Genomic DNA, 16,535 nt, shown 5'->3' with positions numbered 1-16,535 from the left:
TGCATAATAAAACCGGTTTTACAAGCCAAGCGCCGAATGCGGTTGGGTAAAATAAGAGGAGTTCTCGGTCGGATAGTTTCATACTCCATGTAGAACTATCTAAAATCACATCGGCTAGTGAGCAATAATTGTATCATGCATAAGTATAATACAATTATTAAGTGTAAGTCTGTGTACTTTAAGATACATTTTTATAAGCTCAGTGTAGTACTAGGGAAAGGACCGACATAGTGCATAATTCGCAATGCAAGACGAAACTGGTTTTCCCGCCCCGGGTAATAGCTTGGAATTTCGAGTTCTGGCTACCCTGTTTAATGCAGATCTTTCAGGAGTGGAACCATACCATTAAAAGCATTTTCTAACTCAAGAAGATGCTAAAAACTCCCCCAAAGCGTTTCTACACAATAATGTTTATACGTTTTTACTACTCTCCTTGCGTCAATCGTTACACACATAATGTGTAATAATTTATTTCGAAGCACGTTTCACACGACAATTTCCTCCCAAAAATCATAACTAGACCAGAATACGCCAATTGAATGCCAAAAGAAGCAATTTCGTTTCCAGTTTTGATATACTTTTTATCATAAAATTCTGCGATATCGATTCTAGCGATTCGGCGAAGTACGTAACAAAAACAGGTCTCCGAGATTGATCAGTAAAATTACTTTCACGTGGGGTTTCCTTTGCTTTGGTTAAGCTCCCTTATTGGCCAAAATAATTTCTACGTCATCCCTAAATACGGAAGTGGATCTATGGCATTTGATATAGTTTAGAGAGGGGAGTGTAGGCAAAACACGTTAAACAAAATCCTAATTACATTTATCACAATATCATCAAACGTTAACTTTTGAAGAAACTATTTAGACTAGTCTTTATACTGTATAGTTTATGAGTAAATATATTTCAGTTTAGCTAGCTATCTTCTGTAGTAAATTTAAACGTTTTTAGGGGACCCCACATAGTGGTTTTGCAGCTTCCGGATTTAATCATCCGGGTACTCTAGGGACCAGGTTTTCCGCGTTGGCCAAGCCGGTGCTAAAAAACTTGCTTCATTTGCTGTCAGTTCACGTTATGTTGCTACCCAGGCCAATACTTGTTTTTCCGCATCTTGATTGTTATATATAGCACAACATTCGCAGGTTCGCACAAACTTCCACAACATCATATCGTCGTTTGTTCTTAGAGTTGCAGTTCTGTTGAGCGAACCACTGTGTGCCTCAAGGGAATTGATCATTTAGCGACGCTTATCCGACTTGACAAGCCCAAGTGTTTTTACCTCTTCGTAATTCGTTGTGAGTTCGTGGGTTTTTTTGTCCTTCTTTGGACGAAATGGTTGTTCAAAGGATGCAATCCCGTCTTCTATCATTTGACGTAAATAGATATTCTACTCCGCTATTGAGACAACTTCAGGAGAAGGCTAGAAAACGAACATCAATGCAAGCGTTCACTGAAACAGCGGCAGATGCCCTAGATGAACTAGATCTTGGACCAAAAGCAAAGCGGGTTGTACGGAGACCGCCACCTCTGCTTACTATTTATGTTCGCCAAGAAACTGAAAAAGCATATAATGCTGTATTTATGGAAGAACTTACTGTGGAAAGCTTCAAAGAAGCAGTTTCATTAAGATACGGGACGCCATTCAAGTCAGTGAGAAAAATCGAGATTCAAACGGATTCAGGGTGAGTTTAAAGTTATTTTTTATTGCAAAATATTTGTATTTAAACCATTGATCGCTCCTAATTCTAGTATTGTATGTATTTCATTACATTTTCGCCTTTTTGTAACCATTTCTGACTTGAGCCATTCAAATAGGTATCTAGACAAGATTGCAGAGTATTTGGGAAAACTGTATTTGCTAATCTAACATAAATACGCTACCATTCATTTGCAAAAGCATAAACTCTCCTTGGACTTACTCGCTGCTAAGGACATTTAACATGCAACTAGTTTCTTGTATCGATAAGCCAAATTATGCTTGTAGAGCGATTGTGTATGGGCGTTTCATCTAAAAAAAAAGTTTAAAAAAACTGGACATACCAGATTGGGGCATTCCCCGGGATGTTTTTATAATTTTACATCAAAGAATCGTAATCACATCGACGCGATTATAAACCTCCATTGCTTTTCCGCGATTTTAGGACTAAGAGTAAAAGCTGTGATTAGTTTGACATTAGATATTTGCTGTAATCAAAAGATCGTTTTTACTTTAGAAATGTCGGTATAGGCACCTTTTATTTCTTGTTTAGTAATGCGTGACTGCCATCACGCTTTGCGTTTCAAATCAATTCTACTATTTGTTGTTTCCAATCTTTACTTATTTTTGTGTATAGGTAGTCTTATTTTTTTATTAAACATTATTTTTGTTATAAATACAGACTATATCCTTTGCGAAATATATTTATTGTGAAAATGATGAAATTCAATTGAACTGGTTTTGGCAAACCGGTCTAACAGGTAACGGTCCCGTGACACATAATTCTTGAATGAGACGTGTCACGTTTTCTCTGTTTTAGAGGGCAAATAAAGTTTAAAGTTTGGTTAATAAACATCACTCTTTTCTTTTATAGAAAAGTACGATCTAATTTTAACATTCGAAGTCAGACAGTCTGGTTCTTTGTTCTACTTCGAGTAATGTGTGCGCCAATTTATGGTGAATCCAGGCTTCTGTTTTACTGTAACATAAGTAGGGTAGACTAAACTCCGAATGTCAACACTGCTTAGTGTTAGTGAGAAAGTCCAGTCATGCAGTATTTCGCATGTCTCGCTGCACGCCTCAAAGATAACATCGTGGATCGAATTAAGAGGGGATTGTTCATCCGTATAGGTTTCCATGTCTGGGGTCGAAGCCTGATACACCACATATTATCATCAAAACTGTTAACAGTCTATTTCTACAGAAATTATAGCCATTATTTCTTGAGGAGACACTCCTTAATAAGAAACAAATGTGAAAGTAATAATTGCCTAACGCATTTGTTTGCTAGAATAATTTACCCGTAGTTGTCATGCGAAACACTGCAGTTTTAATATACTATACTAAAAATGAGTGCATTCCTAGCTATTTCAACCAATTGAAGCAATACAGAGAGCAGTCATTAGCTGAATGAATTGATTTGTACTTTCTCAGGGCCAGAGCAGGGGGAAGGGCACATGTCCCCATATATTTAAACAATTTATTATCACTGTAAATGTTTCTGTATCGTAAATAACTGGATGTCAATCATCTACAAGGCATTCTCTTTGACACAACAATTTACAGTAGTGTGCTAGTCATAGATGTTTGTTTAAACAGTTGTTTGTTTGAATAGTTTCATTGATGTCTGAATCATTCATGTTCTTTCTCTTAGGACAGAGGTTTTAAAAAATGTAAAGAACCCTTCCCATAACCCCTCAGCAATAGTCTGAGTGGTAAAATAGTTGATCTGCATTTGTTATGAAGTTGTTTTCTGGAGGTATGTTATGTTGCAGTTTAAATTCGATGCATTTACCTGTTGTTTGTTATTTCAAATGTCATAAACTGTTAAACATACAAATCGGTGATGATGACTTTAAAAGTTAAGTAAATTACATTCAGTTGTGTCTCTTTTTAAGAAATGAGATAGCAGTTTTGACCACATCACTTAGAAAAGGTCAGACAACAAGCACAATATCCTTTAAAAAGAGTTTAACTTAATGTCCGTACATACTGTAGGTCTGAATTTTGTGACATTTTGTGTTCTTTTGGTTTGGTTTTAAACTTTCAAAACTCGTCATTTTCAAAATTCAGTAGCTTTCAGCATATTATTTGATACACTTAAAATAAAATAGAGCTGTTTTAGTTGTGGATGTATGGACCATGATTCAAGCAGATTTAATCCACTTAGCTGAGATGAACATCTTATACACACAGGTTTCCAAACCTATAAATTTAAGGGTGTTGTGTTGCTTTGGGAAAGGTTAAAGCTACATTTTAACCAGTTTACAATCAGTAACAGTCTCTGTTGATTTATAATTCAAAACAAAAACATATTTCAAAATTGTAAAACTGTAATTGCAAGTTTCTTCGAGAAAGTGACTGATAATTTAAAGCGGATGGCCTGTATAATGGGGCAAATTCTGATTCTTTTGTCTCTTGTCAGTTGAGGTTTCCATTGGCCCTCTGGAAGTAAACTGGTTACAATGCGCCTAGAGACCCAACAATGAGGTCAATAGTCTAGAATATCAATTAACACAAAATTTAAATCTGTTTGTTGTTGTTAAAGCCCTTTTTTGTGTGCACGGTCCATACTGATAATCGCCACAAAAAAAATTAATACCTATAAACATACATACTCAAGGATCCAGCATACTTTGCAGCTGCTCCTAAAGATCACTACCACAAGAGAAGCCGCTGGAAAAGTTTCCTAGTAAGACTAGTTCTAGGGGCCTGACACAGCGGAACTTTAAGCCAATTTAAAACTGACAGCCAATAAGATCAAAATTGTTCTGATAAAACTAAATACAGTTTCTTTCTTCGAGATACCAAAATGAAACATCAGTAATATGTTCCTTTTTGGACGGTACACACTTAATTGTTGTCTTATTTTTTATTAGTTTGAACTTTTTGGGAAGAAATGCTGTCGTAGACAAAATGTGGAAAAATAAGCCTTTGTTTATGTTATTTTTCATGCTGCAGATTCTCACTTGTAATTTTACTTAAACTCAAAAAGAATTTGCCTCAATATAGATCTGATCTTCAATCGCTTGGAGCTTCTTTGCTCACAGTTGGACAATCGACTTCAATGGGCAAACGACCACAATTACACGGTTCTCAAGAAGATTTTAAATACCAGGCTTTTACTAAAGACTTTCGGTAGCTGAGAAAAAAACATCGCTTTTTACCACTAAACACCACTGTATCACAAGCAATTGTTCTGGCTTCAGAGTTTCTCGTGGTACAAAACAAAGAAATTAACTTGAACCATCGAACAGCAAAGCATTTGTCAGCAAGTTCTGCGGTAGTGACCTTTGGGAGCGCCCGCAAAGTACGCTGGATCCTCGAGCATGATAAACATAACTCCAACTACACGCTTTAGTGAAGTCAATGTATTCTTCTGCATTCACTGGATCTTGAGGATCCCATGTTGATTCAGTGTTTGGGCAATTATGAAATTTATTATGAATTTCAAAACTTCTGGAATCTGTTACACATATATTGAAAAGTTAGTCTAAACCTTTTATAACTTCTGTAAATAAGCAATTTTTGGAAAGATAAATTATAGGAATTGAAATAAATATGTAAGCTGGCTGCTCTATTTTTTTAAAGATTATTTAGGGTGCTTTTTACCTAAAATATACATGTATGTCAAGGGTTTCTTGGATGTGTTTTGTAAAAAAAAAATGATATAAAATCATAAAAATTTGCTGGCAACAGGATAGGTATATACTTGCATGCTTATCCAAATGTTAATGACAGATTTCAAGAAAAAAGATCAGTTGGTTGACATTTTCTATTTTTATATCCACAGTTCCATTGAAAAAGTAGATGACAATACCATCCATGGTTTTGATGAAGAGGACACTTTCACAATAGTATTAAACTATAACAAAGTGGAGGGAACCTGTGATATCCTTCTAAGCAGTGTCAGATGATGATGGGAGCCAATTTGGAATGGAAGATTTCCTTATTTGGGCTTATCCGAATACTATCATGTAGTGCCAGTCCAGATATGCCTGCCAAGACAGAAAACAGGATACCAAGCTGTTTAATTCTCAAGCAAAAGACCAGTTCATGCTTTGAGACACTGCGCAAAGTAAAACGATGTGGGTGCAAAGCCACTTTGAATTTGGTTCAATACTGTTGACAAGATGGCAATGAAAAAAGGTTTTAATCTAGTGACTTTTATTTGGTAGAAGATATATATTTATTTGAAATCACATTAATTTTTAAAGAATATCCTGACTGTAGGGTTACTCCAGTATTTGCTTCAAGTTAAAAATGGCATTTAAAAAAAAAACCTTTGCCATTTTGGTTTGTCAGTTTGTATCAGACATCAAGTTTTGTAGAAAAAAATGTCAGGATTGATCTTGATCATAAAAGACACAAATAATTGAATATGCTTTCAAAATATATAGTTTTGTACTAAAAAAAATGTAAAAAAATAAAGAGAACTGTTTACAAGCTGAAACTGTTTTGAAAGTCTGCTTATGTGTGTGTGCTCTTTGCATCTTCCATTGGTTGTATTACAATTTACCAAAATTATATTCAACTATGAGATTATTACATGATGATGCTTAGGCTATTTGAACTAGTTTTATGTGATATGTAACCCAATGCTTGAAGTTTGCTTCAGCCATTAAAATGCTTCCCATGAATCACCCCGGGTTACGACACATGGATTCTCAAGTGCAACTTTATTTGAAATACGTGTATGTCAAAATAAGATTGCTGATAATAGTTGTACTACCAAACATCGCATCCAGCTGCCTGCACAAAGGGAAATGATAGATGTTTTAGAAATCTTACCAAAAATGAAAACTCACTAGAACTAAAAAAAAGTCAGTCTAGCGTGTGGGCAGCCCAACTGGTGGGTTTGTAGCGTGTGCGCAGTCCGCCTAGTGAGGTCTGTAGCGTGTGCACAGTCCGCCTAGTGAGGTCTGTATTGTGTGCGTAGTCCGCCTAGTGAGGTCTGTAGCGTGTGCGTAGTCCGCCTAGTGAGGTCTGTAGCGTGTGCGCAGTCCGCCTAGTGAGGACTGTAGCGTGTGCGCAGTCCGCCTAGTGATATATGTAGCGTGTGCGCAGTCCGCCTAGTGAGGTCTGTATTGTGTGCGCAGTCCGCCTAGTAAGGTCTGTATTGTGTGCGCAGTCCGCCTGGTGAGGTCTGTAGCGTGTGCGCAGTCCGCCTAGTGAGGTCTGTAGCGTGTGCGCAGTCCGCCTAGTGAGGTCTGTAGCGTGTGCGCAGTCCGCCTAGTGAGGTCTGTATTGTGTGCGCAGTCCGCCTAGTGAGGTCTGTAGCGTGTGCGCAGTCCGCCTAGTGAGGTCTGTATTGTGTGCGCAGTCCGCCTAGTGAGGTCTGTAGCGTGTGCGCAGTCCGCCTAGTGAGGTCTGTAGCGTGTGCGCAGTCCGCCTAGTGAGGTCTGTATGGTGTGCGTAGTCTGCCTAGTGAGGTCTGTAGCGTGTGCGCAGTCCGCCTAGTGAGGTCTGTAGCGTGTGCGTAGTCCGCCTAGTGAGGTCTGTATTGTGTGCGCAGTCCGCCTAGTGAGGTCTGTAGCATGTGCGCAGTCCGCCTAGTGAGGTCTGTGGCGTGCGCGCAGTCCGCCTAGTGAGGTCTGTATTGTGTGCGTAGTCCGCCTAGTGAGATCTAAAGCGTGTGCGCAGTCCGCCTAGTGAGGTCTGTATGGTGTGCGTAGTCCTCCTAGTGAGGTCTAAAGCGTGTGCGCAGTCCGCCTATTGAGGATTTTAGCGTTTGCGCAGTCCGCCTAGTGAGGTCTGTATTGGTTGCGTAGTCCGCCTAGTGAGGTCGGTAGCGTGTGCGCAGTCCGCCTAGTGAGGTCTGTATTGTGTGCGTAGTCCGCCTAGTGAGGTCTGTAGCGTGTGTGCAGTCCGCCTTGTGAGGTCTGTGGCGTGTGCGCAGTCCGCCTAGTGAGGTCTGTAGCGTGTGCGTAGTCCGCCTAGTGAGGACTGTATTGTGTGCGCAGTCCGCCTAGTGAGGTCTGTAGCGTGTGCGCAGTCCGCCTAGTGAGGTCTTTGGCGTGTGCGCAGTCCGCCTAGTGAGGTCGGTAGCGTGTGCGCAGTCCGCCTAGTGAGGTCTGTAGCGTGTGCGCAGTCCGCCTAGTGAGGTCTGTAGCGTGTGCGCAGTCCGCCTAGTGAGGTCTGTGGCGTGTGCGCAGTCCGCCTAGTGAGGTCTGTAGCGTGTGCGTAGTCCGCCTAGTGAGGACTGTATTGTGTGCGCAGTCCGCCTAGTGAGGTCTGTATTGTGTGCGCAGTCCGCCTAGTGAGGTCTGTAGCGTGCGCGCAGTCCGCCTAGTGAGGTCGGTAGCGTGTGCGCAGTCCACCTTGTGAGGTCTGTAGCGTGTGCGCAGTCCGCCTAGTGAGGTCTGTATTGTGTGCGCAGTCCGCCTAGTGAGGTCTGTAGCGTGTGCGCAGTCCGCCTAGTGAGGTCTGTATTGTGTGCGTAGTCCTCCTAGTGAGGTCTGTAGCGTGTGTGCAGTCCGCCTTGTGAGGTCTGTGGCGTGCGCGCAGTCCGCCTAGTGAGGTCTGTATTGTGTGCGTAGTCCGCCTAGTGAGATCTAAAGCGTGTGCGCAGTCCGCCTAGTGAGGTCTGTATGGTGTGCGTAGTCCTCCTAGTGAGGTCTAAAGCGTGTGCGCAGTCCGCCTATTGAGGATTTTAGCGTTTGCGCAGTCCGCCTAGTGAGGTCTGTATTGGTTGCGTAGTCCGCCTAGTGAGGTCGGTAGCGTGTGCGCAGTCCGCCTAGTGAGGTCTGTATTGTGTGCGTAGTCCGCCTAGTGAGGTCTGTAGCGTGTGTGCAGTCCGCCTTGTGAGGTCTGTGGCGTGTGCGCAGTCCGCCTAGTGAGGTCTGTAGCGTGTGCGTAGTCCGCCTAGTGAGGACTGTATTGTGTGCGCAGTCCGCCTAGTGAGGTCTGTAGCGTGTGCGCAGTCCGCCTAGTGAGGTCTTTGGCGTGTGCGCAGTCCGCCTAGTGAGGTCGGTAGCGTGTGCGCAGTCCGCCTAGTGAGGTCTGTAGCGTGTGCGCAGTCCGCCTAGTGAGGTCTGTAGCGTGTGCGCAGTCCGCCTAGTGAGGTCTGTGGCGTGTGCGCAGTCCGCCTAGTGAGGTCTGTAGCGTGTGCGTAGTCCGCCTAGTGAGGACTGTATTGTGTGCGCAGTCCGCCTAGTGAGGTCTGTATTGTGTGCGCAGTCCGCCTAGTGAGGTCTGTAGCGTGCGCGCAGTCCGCCTAGTGAGGTCGGTAGCGTGTGCGCAGTCCACCTTGTGAGGTCTGTAGCGTGTGCGCAGTCCGCCTAGTGAGGTCTGTAGCGTGTGCGCAGTCCGCCTAGTGAGGTCTGTAGCGTGTGCGCAGTCCGCCTAGTGATATATGTAGCGTGTGCGTAGTCCGCCTAGTGAGGTCTGTATTGTGTGCGCAGCCGTCCTGAAGAGTGCACTGGGTGTGCAGTCTGGTGAAGTATATACACCCTTTAAACATGATCAATGTTTCCGTTTAGACTGGCCCAAGTATCTTGCTGGTCAGACTCTGTAAAGAACCTCAGCATTTAACGATAACTTTGTACTTCTAAATAAGAGACCTGGATTGAAATATGTTATTTCTCGTCATAAAACTAGCATTTTGGACCTGATGCAAGCAAAATTAATTAATGTAAGCACCTCGACAAAAGGTAATAGACGCTTTTTTGCTATACATATTTTAGGTGATCGCCTACCTGAATTCGCAACAGACAACGAGCACGAAACAACTGTACGTGAAGACAATAGGGTGTACTTTACAGCAAAGATGGATAAAAGCCAGGATTTGTCTACGTGAATGGGATGCGAAGGTGTGTATATTTTATACAAAGGAAAAAATGTCCTCTTCATTTTTCCGGAGAGGGGAAGGGAGAGATAAACTAAACAGCGCTTGATGATGTGATGTTGTATTGGTATTATATTAGTACCATGATTTTCTTCCTTGCGCTTTATTTGCGGTAGGGGAACGGGGGTGGGGGGGGGGAGCACGCTTGAAGGATCTCCCCTAGGTTCCTAAAGATATAGTGTACCGCCAAGTGACGCTCGTCGCGGTATTTTAGCTAAGTAGCACTGAGCGAGAAAAGTCTGCAGGCTCTAGTAGCAAGGGTGAGAGACGATGTTTGAAACCCTATAAAACTACCGAAAATCACTCTTTTGAGGAAAATCCCATAAAGCATAGACTCCCACGATTGTATCGCCTCGCCTCGCATCGCATCGCATCGTATTGTATTTTATTGTATGCACAATCCAGGAGTCCAGGATACGTATTTAGCCACGTTTATCTATGCAAGGCAAACCTGTATACACCCTTACATTTTCATGTTTTCCGCTATATGATAATAAAGCGCTTATGTTCCATATTTAAAATTATCAACAAAACAGTCTGATGCTATAAGCGCTCATTCTTCGTTATCAACATCCTCCCTAATGTCTGAATTGCTGTCCTTTCTCTTTCTTTTCTTTCATCTCGTGCTTCGCTTTTCTCGCAAGGAGACGAACGAAATGCCTTATGCTTCCTCTTAGTCAAATATAGCATCAACCTTTATCAGGTTGACAACCTGGATTTAGTCGCACCTTGAGAATTCGAGTGCCTTCATTTTTTCTAAATTAATATTTTCAGTAGATTCTTTCCCTACACTTCCTGACCAGCTTGCAGCTAATCTCTTGCTCGCGTTCCTTTGACATTGTCGCTTTTGTTCCTATAGCCTGCGAACAGGCTCTCTTTGTGCTGAATCGGCCTTTTAGCCTTTCGAGTGTTCAGGAGCCCTGTTGCGCGAGGTTTTGGACGTGCTAATCCCATGTATTGCGGGAGGAGAGGATTTCTCCTAAAGCGTCCACAACAAACTGCCCACACAAACAAACTTTTCGCTCGGCCCACACACTAGCGCCTGTGTGCAGGCTATTGTTCCTTCCTTTGCTCCTTCTTTCTTAGGTTTTCTGGAGGGGGGGCATGAATTTTTTTTATTGAAAGGGGGGGGGGCACTAATTTTTACTTTTATGAAAAAATTTCCCCCCCCCCCCCTTGGGATAATAAATGAACTTTCCCTAAGAAGGGTGTCCGTCAAATCTGTATGGGGGTTCCACTTTTTACAGTACAGTACATAACTATTTGTGTGACTATGAGGAACAATTTTCAAGTTGTTTTAACGTGGGGCTAACAGGGCTAGTTCCGGTTTCGCTTTTATCCACAAACAGTCAAAAGCAAAACAGTGTCGCTGTTTTTATTTTGTTAAGAGTTTGAAACAGGAATGATGTAATGCAGTTATAGATTATGTAAATTAGAATTAACAAAAACATTTAAAATGTCCACGTGAATATACGCGGGTTACCTGTGGTTTTCTTTTCCCTTGGATTATATAATCAGCACAGATGAGTCTCGTTATATAATAATACAACCGGAAATTACTTTATGCAGATAGTTCTAAAACGACATTCGCTTCAAAACCAACATCTTTTCTCACAGAGCACTCTATATTTTATGAGAGAAGTTGAGAGAAGTTTCTCAGGTAATGGGTCATAATAATGTGATTTTAATCCTGAAAAGTACGATTTTGTTTTAGCCTATCCTAGTGCTAATTAGTATGCGATTTCCGGTACACGAGAGCTAGCTGGTCATCAGAAGCCAGTCCATGTGAGTAGCCGGGTGAGTTTTCAGCCATCCAATCATAGGGCCGGACTAGTTACGTAACGTAAGTCACTGGACCAGCGTAGACACTCACGTGCGGATTCATATATAAAGCGAAGCGCGCGTGAGATTTCAGTTCCAGTTGAAATGCAAGTGCTCTCTGTCGAAGTACCCTACAAAACAGTAATCCTGTAATTTTACGAATGGATATTTTAGGCACTTCCGAATTTGGTAAGGGATACGCTCTTAGCTGCAAAAAAGTATTTTAGGAGTACTTTTTTTATTTTGGCCGCATCGTTATTTTGTTAATGGCCTCATAGTATTTGTTTCGGCAGGATAGGAAATGGTATACTCCCTCGGTCGCGCTATTTTTACACTTGGACATAAATTTAGAAAGTGACTTTTAATAAGAAATTTAATAACACGAAGAAAACTATTAGCTTCCAGAGATATACAATATTTGTTATTTTGTTTCTTTACGTTGCAATCAGTTTTTCTCCACATGAATTCTCTACACCTCTACAAACAGAGCTGAATAATTATAGTAATCGCATTCCGCCAACTAAAATGCTGACTAAAATTTGTAGGCGTTTAAGGGTCAGGTACGGTAATTTAAAAAAAAAAAATCCGTCGCGGTAAACAATGGATTTGAAGTGGAGTTAACGCAATGTAGACAATTTTAGGGGGGAGAGGAGGGGGCTGGATGCTGAGTCACAATGACTTGTCTAGTTCGGAAAGAACTATTTTATGAGTGGAAGGGCTGACATGATAACAAAAACCACCAGACATTTAAGAATCGAAGAAATACAGCTTAATGCTTTTAGAAAAGAGCAGAATTTTTGGTTTCACAATTTGGTGAGGTTAGGGTTTATATTCAGTTAATTGGCGGGGGGGGGGGGGGGGTGGGTTAAAAGGAATTCTTTTTAATATGCCATGTGCTTGTAAGTGCCATGCTTCGTCTAGATTATAAGCATCTTGTTAAGAAAGAGATGGTTCTCAATATGTTCTAACTTGCCTTTTTATTTTATTATAGACTTCGGGATCCCATCCTATGATTTGTATGACAGTGGCTTGTCATCCCCTGGGGGTAGTGATTGCTCTGATGCATCAGGCTTTTCATGTGAATCAAGTGAATTGTTGATGGATGAGAGTGAAGCGATCAAGTTAGGAGAATCCATTCTCCAAGGCGGACCAACTTATAATCCCTTCATTAAAATTAAGTATGAAAAACAGAACAAGCATTGCTGTAATTGCAACTGCCATGAACACATCGAAGAGAACACAACAAAGCAGATTGAAAAATATCCAGATCTTGATCTGAACTTCTTGGATTCTGTGGATAGCTCCTTTGACCAGCTTCTTAACAAGCCACCAAGCCAGGCTGATATCATTCCAGGTGGAAATGACATATTATTGTCCCCCTCAATTTTAGATCTGTCTTTAGAAGGGGTCACACTCTCTGAAGATCTAGCAATAAAGACTTTTACAACCACAGAAGAATTAACCACAGAAAACAGAGCAGAAAGTTCACCCACCACAACTACAGTGCCCAAAACACAAAAATCTACAAAGAAACAATCAAAAAATATTCCTGTCCCTCCTATTCATATGAAAGTTGAGGATCACAATTATTGTAGGGTTAGTGATGATGAACCAGATGATGATGATGATGATGATAGTGATGAGGAATATGTTCCTGTGCCCACTAAAAAACGACGGACAAATACTAAGGCAGTCTCAGCATATGGCAGAGATAAGGACCAAAAATATATTGAGAAAAGAATGAAAAATAATCTGGCAGCCAAGCGCTCCCGTGAAGCCAAGCGCCAAAGAGAGATTGAAGCAATGCAAAAGACTCTAACTCTTGAAAAGGAGAATTCAGACTTGAACAAAGAAGTAAATAAACTGAAAAAGATGATTGCAAGGCTTGAGAATAAGCTTAGATGACTTTATGACTTTTTTTCATGTATTTGGGCCATGTATCATATAGAGGATTTTAAGGGGGGGGGGGGGGGGGGGGTGATGGTTACAAGGTAGATATAGTGAGGTCCCTTGCTCAAGCTTGGTATGTGTAAAGTGTACAGTCTTTGGATGCTATAGTACCTAACAAGTAGATGTAGATATTTATTGATTTGAGAGAAACAATATGCAATTTTCATTTTCCATTGCATGCTACTATGACTTAAATAAAAATATCTTTCATGTCAGTGTCTGTGTTAAATTGGATACTAGTGGAATAGATGTTTACATCAGGAATTCTCAAGGTAGTAGAGAAGAATAGAGACGAAAAATCCTTAAAAAGTATTATTAAAAAAATTATGAAAAATGAGCTTATGGAGCAGAAATACCTATAACGCAACCACTCACAGAGGCGTTTAACATACCTTTTTAACCTTGTGTTGATTCATACCTTGTCTACACCAAGCCTACGCAGACCATCTAGTTTTTCTACAGCTTGCCTGTAGTCTTTATAGCTCTCCGGAGTTTGCCTAATTTTCAAAAGCTCATGATTAATGTCTAAGAATGTATATAAAGGATGATTTGTTGTCATGCAAAGTCCTAGCGGTCTTTGAGAGTACACTCCTTTTTTTGTTTTATATGAACCTTTTTATAAGAACGTTAAGCCTGAGATTTTACCAATGCGAATAACAAAAACATTTTGCGTTCTAAATATGCAAATTTTGTTCAAGCGACCTTAATTAATATTTATCATTTCTTTACTGTTATAATGATCCTAAACAACTGAAAAATAGATGTTCTTATAAAGAAAACAATGTACGCAAAGAGGTATGGTGTGGGGATGCTCTAGCCGGCTCTCCGGAGATTCGGGATCCCTTTCTCTCGCCACAGGGATCCCGAATCTCCGGAGAGCCGGCTAGCAGGCTAGGGATGCTCCCTTCTGGCGTACTTGCAGGCGTTTTTCATTGCTCCAGACCTGTGTTTAACCCTAGCCTCCTGCGCAGGCGTCTCTAAACGCTTACCCTGGATACCAGAGGCTCGAGCTTCACTCGGTTACTGCCCGCCTCGTTGTCACCAGTTCGCGGCTCTGTGAGTGAAGCTTGGAGCCCGAGCCTCTGGTACCCAGGGTACTTTACGCTAAAACCTAAATAACCAGAATGAATCGGACTAGTTTCTAGCCTGCTAGCCGGGGTTTCGGGATTCCTGTAGAAGGGGGAATCCCGAAACTCTGGAGAGCCGACTAGCAGGCTAAATAGCTTCCTCTGTGATGATGAGCAAATTCTTTTTTGAGGGGGAGGGGACAATGTGCAATCCACTCCCAACAACGATATTGCCATGAACATTGATCGAGCTTAGTTATTGTTGTTGTGTGATTAGCAATTAGTCATGCGTGAGTCGCCATTCGGCAAATCGCGAGATTTTTTTAGACACAAAGTTGAATATTTTATGCAATGGACAAAAACTGAAATGTTTTGAAGCAAATTGTCTCATGTCGTGACGCCAAGAGTCAGATGTTGTTGGCGATTTGCATAATGTGCCATGACGCAAGCTTAAACATCCAATCGTGTGTGACAAATAGTCACATGTCGTTGTGCAAAAAGTCCAATGTCGTAACGCAAAAAGTGCAATCTCGTGAAGCACAAAGTGCGTTTGCAAAAAGTGAGTTTTTTTCTACATAGACCAGCATGCTTTGCAAATAGACTAGAAACGTAATTGCGAAATCCTGAGCTTAAATTGAGATATATAAGTAAATATAAATACTAAACCAAGATTATAAGCCATAAAGCTCAGTGAAATAAATAGCATTGTTGATAAGAAAAAGTCAAAAGTTCAGCATTGCGACCCATTGTGAGTCGTTGCCTAAGATATTATGGAATGCTGTAAATGATTGTCAAAAAAAGTTAGATATTATTAGTATTAATGCGATGAGCCGCCTAAGTTATAAACAAAGTCAAATGCCGTGATTTATCGTTTGGAGGAGAGGCTTCCGATGTAGAGTTATCATTGGGGCCTTAGTCCCGCAAGGCGAGCTAAAGGTACCTGCATCTGTAGAACACTGAATAAAGCTCGAGCGAGCTCTCAACCAGTTCAGCCTTTGATCCCGTATCGCTAAGGCTTCTTTTCCTTGGCCTGTCCTGAAGTTCTGTTTAGTTATTAGTCCTTGTAGGGAGCTCACAGGTCATTCGTATAGAATCCAGTTATTTGAAAATTCTCTTCAAATTTGTGAAATGAAGTTCTAAAGCTCAAAGTTAAATATTTTATGCATAGACAAAAACTGAAATTATTCGGCCATCCGGCAAATCGCAATATTTTTAAAGACACGAAGTACCGTGTTATAAAGCAAAAAGTTAAATACTTTATGTAATAGACAAAACCTGAAATGATTTGCGCATTCGGTAAATCGCGAGATTTTTTAAGACACAAAGTACCATGTTATGAAGCACAAAGTGAAATATTTTATGCAATAGACAAAACCTGAAATGATTTGCGCATTCGGTAAATCGCGAGATTTTTTAAGACACAAAGTCCCATGTTATAAAGCACAAAGTCAAATATTTTATGCAATAGACAAATAGTGCTATGTTATAAGCACAAAGTTGAATGTCGTGAACGATATACTGAAATGTTTTAAGCAAAGGCAAAATGATGAGTTTTTTAAGGCACAAAGTGCGATGTTTTGAGACACAAAGTGCGATATGGTGAACTAAACCTGCAATGTTTTAAGCGATAATCAAATAGTGCTTTGTCGTGACACTCAAAGTGAGTTGTCGTGACGCAAATAGTTCAAAGTCGTGAACGAAAGGTGAGATGTTGTTAACGAAAACCTTGAGTGGCCCACATGATACTCATGGGCTTCAGTAGATACCAGATTTGAATTTAGACACACGTGAGCCGCCGCGTGAATCGTACGTTTGTCTAATCAGAGTTCCGGGTTACGTAATACTGGCTGGGCAATCGTAGCCTGCGAGCCGGCTCTCCTGTGTGTTTTCAAGCCAATACCCAGGATTTTTCTTGGGGAGGGGGTGTGCGAAATCCCAAAAAAGTGGACCTAATTTTCCCGGGGGAAGGGGCGAGTTCTCAGATAAAAATCTGACCACCCCCGAAAAAACAAAAGAGTTTTTTTTTTGCGTCTGCAGTATCTCCACTAGACGTTTATTGTCGGATTTGGCTACATACCAGAGTGATCTAGCTTATGCTTTATAGTTTTATCTACAAATAGCATTATTGAGAACCGAAAGTGGACCTTCGGCCGTT

General features: G+C 41.1%; 2 protein-coding genes across 4 annotated transcripts; both read left to right on the top strand.

Annotated features, from left to right (window-relative positions):
• The first annotated feature begins 1,057 nt into the window (after window positions 1–1,057).
• On the top strand, window positions 1,058–6,127 carry LOC5522048 (grainyhead-like protein 2 homolog). Its single transcript, XM_001641643.3, has 2 exons — window positions 1,058–1,682; window positions 5,490–6,127. The coding sequence occupies exons 1-2, from the start codon at window positions 1,333–1,335 to the stop codon at window positions 5,611–5,613; spliced, it is 474 nt and encodes a 157-aa protein (XP_001641693.2). The 5' UTR covers window positions 1,058–1,332; the 3' UTR covers window positions 5,614–6,127.
• Window positions 6,128–11,321: 5,194 nt separating this feature from the next.
• LOC5521929 (transcription factor VBP) lies at window positions 11,322–13,528 on the top strand. 3 transcript variants are annotated; one of them, XM_048733431.1, is made up of 2 exons: window positions 11,322–11,339; window positions 12,355–13,528. In XM_048733431.1, the coding sequence occupies exon 2, from the start codon at window positions 12,462–12,464 to the stop codon at window positions 13,266–13,268; it is 807 nt and encodes a 268-aa protein (XP_048589388.1). In that variant the 5' UTR covers window positions 11,322–11,339; window positions 12,355–12,461; the 3' UTR covers window positions 13,269–13,528. The 3 variants fall into 3 exon arrangements, with proteins under 3 accessions (XP_048589388.1, XP_032223018.2, XP_048589387.1); XM_032367127.2 differs by lacking the exon at window positions 11,322–11,339 and adding an exon at window positions 11,410–11,552; XM_048733430.1 differs by lacking the exon at window positions 11,322–11,339 and adding an exon at window positions 12,041–12,176.
• The last annotated feature ends 3,007 nt before the right edge of the window (window positions 13,529–16,535 follow it).

The sequence above is a fragment of the Nematostella vectensis genome, chromosome 10 (genome assembly GCF_932526225.1).
Source record: "Nematostella vectensis chromosome 10, jaNemVect1.1, whole genome shotgun sequence".
Lineage (NCBI taxonomy): Eukaryota > Metazoa > Cnidaria > Anthozoa > Actiniaria > Edwardsiidae > Nematostella > Nematostella vectensis.
The sequence above is the reverse complement of the archived record's forward strand: the minus strand, read 5'-3'. Positions and strand labels throughout refer to the sequence as shown.